We start from the raw sequence: 7,255 nt of genomic DNA on the forward strand, positions 1-7,255 counted from the left end.
AACTAGTCAAATGATGCTAAGTAGATTATTCTTTCGACCTCATATACCTAGATAACTTCCTATAGTCGTCAAGCCTAAGGTTTAATCTCACTCAACCCAATCCAACTAATTTTAGAACAAATCTAAAATGTTCGTTAATTAATCTCATATCCACTCGTTAATCTCCTTAGAATTTTAGTTACACATGAATCTAAATGTAAACATCTCTAATTTATTTTCAAATATTAACAATAAATATTCAAAAGAGTAAAAGAGAGAATAAAGATTTGGATCTAGAGATATCAATTGCGCGCAAAAACGTAAAATCCCGTAATAGATGTTAAGTGATTGGCGATCAAATGCAAGGAACATAAATGATTAAAGAAATAAACTAAAATTGGAATTGAAATAGAAAAGAACAAGGTTTGAATAGCCCATAATCCCAAATAACAAACCTTAATTTATATATTAAACTAAAATCAAGGGAAAATGCCCCTTTCTAATGTTCTGAGCATTACTATTTATAGGAATCATGTCAGATGACTCATTTAAACCTAATACAATTGACGAACATAAATGATTAAAGTTCTACGGACAAAAACACCTTTAGCAACTTAGTGGCCTCGTCGCAGTGGTGTCGCATCATTAAAGGTAGAATATTCCTTTCCACATCTAGGTTGGGTGTCGCGACATCGCATGGTTAGTATCGCGACATCAAAGACACAATGCTTCCTGGAGGTTCTGGAGTGGGTGTTGCAACATCAGAGGCAATCCACTGACTTATTGGCCCGATTTGATGTCTTGCACGCTCAGTCAACATGTTAGTCTTTTCTTAGACCTGAGTTGCCCTAAGAGGTCATAAAACACTCAAAATTGCTAATTTTATTAAGTAAGTACTAAAACAAAAAAATAACTAAAACAATACTAAATTGCTAGAAAATAAGCTTGCTAAGTGCTAAAAATAATCTAATTTCCCACAATGAATTGTAGCAGATCAAATTCCTGTGCGCCAGTACAATGAATAATGTTAGCAACATCATTAAATTTAATTTCCATGGGTGATACATTTATTTCTTGTGTTCTCATTGGGTAATCAGACATAAACCCAAACATATAATAATTCATAGCCATAGCGGAATACATTCGATCGTTCATCATCTTTTTTGGTTTTTTTTTTGCCATAAGTAGCCTTTTCTAATTATAGATCGTACTCGAGCGGTCGGTACGTCCGTACCTGGTTAAAAAGAAAACATAAAATTAGTTAACACTAGTCTCCAACGGCAATGCTAAAATTTGATGGGTTCGAGTCCACTAAAAAAAATTGTTATGCTTAAACCAAAATTAAATTAAATTTGCAGTATAGTGAGTATGGTCGATCCCACAAACACTGAACTGGTTAATTTTACGATTTCTTATGACCAAGATTAGACAAATTTTCAAAAATAAATAAAAGAGGGATTAAATCTAAATCTAAATCTAAATCTAAATTAAATAATAAAAATTAAATAAAAATAAGTAAAACAAAATTAAATCTAAATAAAACAAATAAATGAAAACTCTAACCTCAAGTGTGATTTTGACTCCGACTACAAACTGATCTTAGACAATGGATTTTCTCTTTCGCCTAAATCAAAATTAAATTAAATTTACAGAATAGTAACTAGGATCGATCCCACTGAGATTGAACTGATTAATTTTACAATTTCTTATGACCAAAAGTAGACAAATCTGCTAAATTAAATTAAATAAATAATAGATCAAAATCTAAAATAAATAATATAAATTAAATAATAATGAAATAAAAATAAGTAAAACAAAATGAAATAAAAATAAGTAAAACAAAATTAAATCTAAATAAAACAAATAAATGAAAACTCTAACTTTAAGCATGATTTTGACTCCAGCTATGAATTGAGCCCGAACAATAGATTTTCTCTTTCAATTGATAAATTGGTTATAGAGATCGAGGAATAGCCACTGGGGGAATAGCCCGATAGCTAGCCCTTACCAGGTGGATAACCTTAAAAGCAACTTCCACGATTTAATTTATTGGCAACCTTACGAACTAGAAGAACCTAACTCAAATCAATGGCTTCAACTCTGTGGATTGTTTAAACTTAATCATTAACTCTCTTGACGGATCCAACCACTCACTCGATAGTGACGTCAAATTGGTTCTTCAATGAACCGAATATGATAATTATGGATCATACCAATTCACTAATGGCATGTCGTCCAATATTGAACCGAGGGATACCTTTTCTCGATTTGATGCTAAAATGATGTTGTGAGACGACTAAATCTGTCACCTAAACCAAATAAATTTATTATTATACAAATTAAAATTATGTACAATTGAATGAAAACATTAATATCGTAATTAATTGTCTTTAAGTGCTCGCTTTCGAAATTGGTAGGGATTAAATTGTTCCGATTTTTGAGAAAGATCAATTTGCTCAATTTTAAAATTGAGAAGGACTTGAGAGATTTTTTTACCTTTGATTAGTTCAGTAAAAATCAAATTATGCTGACATACTCATATCACAAAAATCCTTCTCCATTAGCAGGGCGTTTACAATAATAATAAAAGTAAAGGGACAATATTGCAATTTTCAAATTTATAGACCCTCGAAACAAAATAAATACGAGCGGGGAAATGTTGTAGGTCTCGTTCTATTTCCCTCCAAATAGTGAAATACCATCGCTTTGCATTTGCAAAGCCTTTCACTGACTCAAAAATAACAATGACGTCCTCTTCATCGTCCACAGCCGGCGGTTACGACGTGCCTTGGGTAGAAAAATACAGGCCGAGCAAAGTCTCTGACATCGTCGGCAACGAAGATGCCGTGTCTCGACTCCAAGTCATTGCTCGCGATGGCAACATGCCCAATCTCATCTTATCCGTAAGTTCTTCATAACTGTTTAAGTTCAGACCTCTGATTACGATTCAATTGCTTATTGGGTTTCTGAAATGCTTTGTCATTACTGGAATTGGCCGATTCGATTAGTTTAGTTAAAACCCTAACTCATAGTAGCAATGACTCTACTAAAATAACTGGTGGGATCTTCATTTTTTTATTGAAGAATAATAACCGGTGGATTTTCATTAAGCGCTGGAAATGTGATAAGGTTCCACAATTAAGTTAAAATTTTAGGGAAAAAAGGGTAAAGTTGCTTGAAGGACCTTAAAGTAGGCTGATGACTTGCTTTGAATGTAGTGTACCGAGATCTTGTATAGGTAAAACATATTTTTGAGTTATTTTTTAAGGATTAATGTCTTTGAGAATTAATGAATGAAAGCAAAATTAAAAAAAAAAAATCCAAGCAATGAATAAGAATTCTTAGTTTCGTGAATATTCTGCACGATATTTCTTAGGGTCCTCCTGGAACTGGTAAAACAACTAGTATTTTGGCTCTTGCACATGAGCTTTTGGGGCCAGTCTATAAGGAGGCTGTTTTGGAGCTTAATGCATCAGATGACAGGTAAACTTTTGGTGTTCGTGGCATTTTAGTTCCTTTAACTTTTGAATTTTAAGTTGGCAAATTCCATTGTTATTTTTCTTTTTATCTTATAGGGGTATAGATGTTGTTCGGAACAAGATTAAGATGTTTGCTCAAAAGAAAGTAACTTTACCTCCTGGACGGCACAAGATAATTATTTTGGATGAAGCTGACAGGTAAAATCTAGTGGTTATATGACATGAATCTTGATGTTGATCATGCTGCCTATTTCTTTTGATAATCTACTTGTATCTGCTAGAATTTGAATAATCAAACTACCTTGTGTATTTATGTTTTGTTAATTTGTGCTGGGAGCTTCTTTTGATTTTGAGTTTATAATGTTAATTCACTGGGTTTCTTCTTTTCTTTCTATTAAATATCTGGTATGCTTATATTTTTTTGCTGTTAGCATGACATCTGGTGCACAACAAGCCTTGAGGAGGACGATGGAAATATACTCAAACTCTACTCGTTTTGCTCTTGCTTGCAATACATCATCAAAAATCATTGAACCTATTCAGAGTAGATGTGCCCTTGTTCGATTTTCAAGGTTATCTGATCAGGAGATTCTTGGCCGTCTCATGGTGGTAGTAGATGCAGAGCAGGTATACTAGTTTTTTTGCAATAAGTTTTATTCCTGCATGTTACTTGATGTCTGTAGGGTACCTTTGGCCCCCCTACTTTTCTCATTCTTGTTATCATTAAGGATGAGTCTCTATGAAATGCTAACACTTTTGCTTGTTGCCAATTTCATCACTTCTCTTTTCAAGGGGGTGCCTTTGTCTATTTGCTTTTTAAACACTAAGGGTGTGTTTGGTTGAGTGAAAAAGTGAGGATGGAAGGAGGGAGTGGAAAAGTTATAAGAAAATAAAATTTGGGTGTGCTTGGTAGGAAAGAAAATCGAGATGAAAGAAGACAAGAGAGATGATGAATTTCTATCTTAATGCATAAGAAACAAATCATTCCAAATGAGAGGTGGATGTATTTTAGTTCAAAATTATGCATTTTACAAAGGTTTCATTTTCTGTCCTCTTATTTTTCAACTCTACCTAGCAATGACTAGAAAGAAAATTACTTTTTTTTTGATTTTCCATCTTTCCTTCCAAGCACACCAATGGAAAGAAAAATTATATTTTCCATCTTTCTATTGATCTGTTCTTCCAATTTTCTGTCCTTCCTATTTTCTTTTCACTTTATCAAGTGAAGTCTATAATTTGCAATGATGATTCCACAGTTCCATGTGTTAGCTGAAAAATACTAAAGAGGCAGAATTTTAGTTACTTTGAGATAACTGTTTACTGTTGAGTGGCTCAAGGATTTATTGTTCAGGACAATCAATGATGCTTTCCATTGATGCAAATGTATAGTTGACCTCACGTTTCAATCAATGCAGGTACCGTATGTTCCGGAAGGTCTTGAAGCCATCATTTTCACAGCTGATGGTGATATGAGACAGGCGTTGAACAACTTGCAGGCTACATACAGTGGATTCCGTTTTGTCAATCAAGAAAATGTTTTCAAGGTTATATCTCAAAAAGTACTTCTAACAAATTGGTACGATATGTCTTTGGGAATGCTATAATATGTTTGTTTCTTTTCAGGTTTGTGACCAGCCTCATCCATTGCATGTGAAAAATATGGTCCGCAATGTACTTGAAGGGAAATTTGATGATGCTTGTTTCGCTCTGAAGCAACTCTATGATTTGGGCTATTCTCCTACTGATATAATCACTACCCTTTTCAGAATAATAAAAAATTATGATATGGCCGAGTACTTAAAACTGGAATTCATGAAGGTACACCAATCTTGCTAGGCCGGTATTTAATTTACATTTAAGTACAAAATCCAGTCTTTTGCCACAATATTTATTATTTCTTATGATGAGTTGCAGGAAACTGGGTTTGCTCATATGAGGATCTGTGATGGAGTTGGTTCATATCTTCAGTTGTGTGGTCTTCTGGCAAAGTTTTCTCAAGTTCGCGAAACTGCTAAAGCAACATAACTTAAGATGGTTTGTAAAATTAGAGCCTGCTGGTTTCTTACAAGAACCTTTTTTTTGTGATGATAAGCAGATTTTAGCACTAGATGTCTTAGGTTACATGCATAGAAACCTTTTTTGTTCATTTGATTGCTGAAGTTGCTTTTATATGGGCACTTGCTAGTTGCTACCGATTCCTGAGCTTATTGCCTTTTAATTGGTTTCTCCTTCATGGCCTCCTGTGTGTCATGGTAGTGAATGGCGATGGCGAATCTTTTGATCGTTTTCGGTTTAGATGCCATTTTCCTCATGAATACCATAACGAGTTGTATAACAAAATCAAGGTTTTATTTATTTTAGCTTCAACTTTTAGTTAGTCAAAACCTGATTGTTGTTGTCGTTCATAGTTTATTCATATTGTGAAACTTAGGCAAACCAAGAAATAGAAGCAGGGTAGTTATGGCTACGGCCTAAGCCCCTGAAGTGGCTCTAGAGAAGTGGGTTGTGATTATGGTTTGTGAATTAGGCCTAGGTCTAAGGCTTTTAGGCTTTAAGTAAGTGATTATAGACATGGAATGGGCAACTCAGCTACCTAAAACCTGGCCCCTGGGTTGAGACTTGAGACATAGGAAAGTGGATCCAATGGCTCTTTTAGACCTCACTTGGGTTGGCCAAGCTTGATTCTTTTATGACTCTAATTTATTATTTATTAAAAATAAAATGTTTTTATAATTAAATTTAAATAATAATTTGGGTCAGGCTGGTTTGAAGTCCAAATTTCCATATTTAAATTCATCTCGGTTGATCTGAATTGCTCAACTCTGCTCTTGAATAGGTCGTTTTTGTGAATTTTTTAAGATAAATTATGAATCGATAAAGATTTGCATCATTGGACGTCCAACATATTTAAGTGAAAAACAGTTTACATTTATAATGTTCGTCTTGGATGTAACTTCTATTAAAGATTTCATTTTTATCTAATCTGTAAATAAGCTTTTTTAAAATTTATTTAATGCATTGAGAATCATGAACAATCACTAATTATTTAATTTAGTAATTTCTGAAAGTATTTTAACATAAAACACTAAAAAAATTGAAAAATACTTAGAAGGCAGGGACAAATTTTTGTCAAAATGCTTCTAAAATATTCTCGTATCGCCTGCTAAAGGGATGCTTAGTGTTTAATTATGAGTTTTAAGGCTAGAAATTAATGCCACTTGTTGTCAATCCATCTCAGTTTTATTAAGAAATAAAACGTAAAATGGAGAAGAGAGCATCCCTAATGCGTTTATTTTATTGAGGTGGACCTGTTGATTAACACCAGACATAACTAATCAAAGTTCAAAAGGAATTATTATTATCATCCCTGTCTTGGTTCAACAATAAAAGCTGAGGTGAGCAATAGTTTTCAACCTTACTATTTCCTTTTATTTTAAACTTAACCCAAATACAAATACTAAGTAATCGGAAGAGTGGTAAAAGATTTGTATTCAAATTTTTAATGAATTACGAACTTTATATATAAAAAGGACAAGAACAAACATTTAGTTCCAACTTAAGTTTCAAGACTATTGGGGAAAAAAAATTTAAGGATCAAATTAAAAGAAAGCTATCAAATTTAGGGGTTAAATATATTTTATCTCTATAAAGAAGCATAGAGATACTAAATTTAAAGTGGGTACAAAACATAGATGGAAAATGAGAAAGGAAAGTTCCCACATGACACATAAATATAGAATGAGAGGCAGAGGTTAAAAGTGGTTTTGGTGGATGAGAGGGACTGAAGGGAAAAAAGT

General features: G+C 33.2%; 1 protein-coding gene across 1 annotated transcript; it reads left to right on the forward strand.

The window, feature by feature from the left end:
- The first annotated feature begins 2,643 nt into the window (after positions 1-2,643).
- LOC105789143 (replication factor C subunit 2) lies at positions 2,644-5,653 on the forward strand. The gene is made up of 7 exons (XM_012616392.2): positions 2,644-2,882; positions 3,356-3,462; positions 3,555-3,656; positions 3,890-4,085; positions 4,874-5,002; positions 5,082-5,276; positions 5,373-5,653. Exons 1-7 carry the CDS (start codon positions 2,724-2,726, stop codon positions 5,481-5,483), a joined length of 999 nt encoding a protein of 332 aa, XP_012471846.1. The 5' UTR covers positions 2,644-2,723; the 3' UTR covers positions 5,484-5,653.
- The last annotated feature ends 1,602 nt before the right edge of the window (positions 5,654-7,255 follow it).

This window comes from Gossypium raimondii, chromosome 2 (assembly GCF_025698545.1).
Source record: "Gossypium raimondii isolate GPD5lz chromosome 2, ASM2569854v1, whole genome shotgun sequence".
In the NCBI taxonomy this organism is placed as follows: domain Eukaryota; kingdom Viridiplantae; phylum Streptophyta; class Magnoliopsida; order Malvales; family Malvaceae; genus Gossypium; species Gossypium raimondii.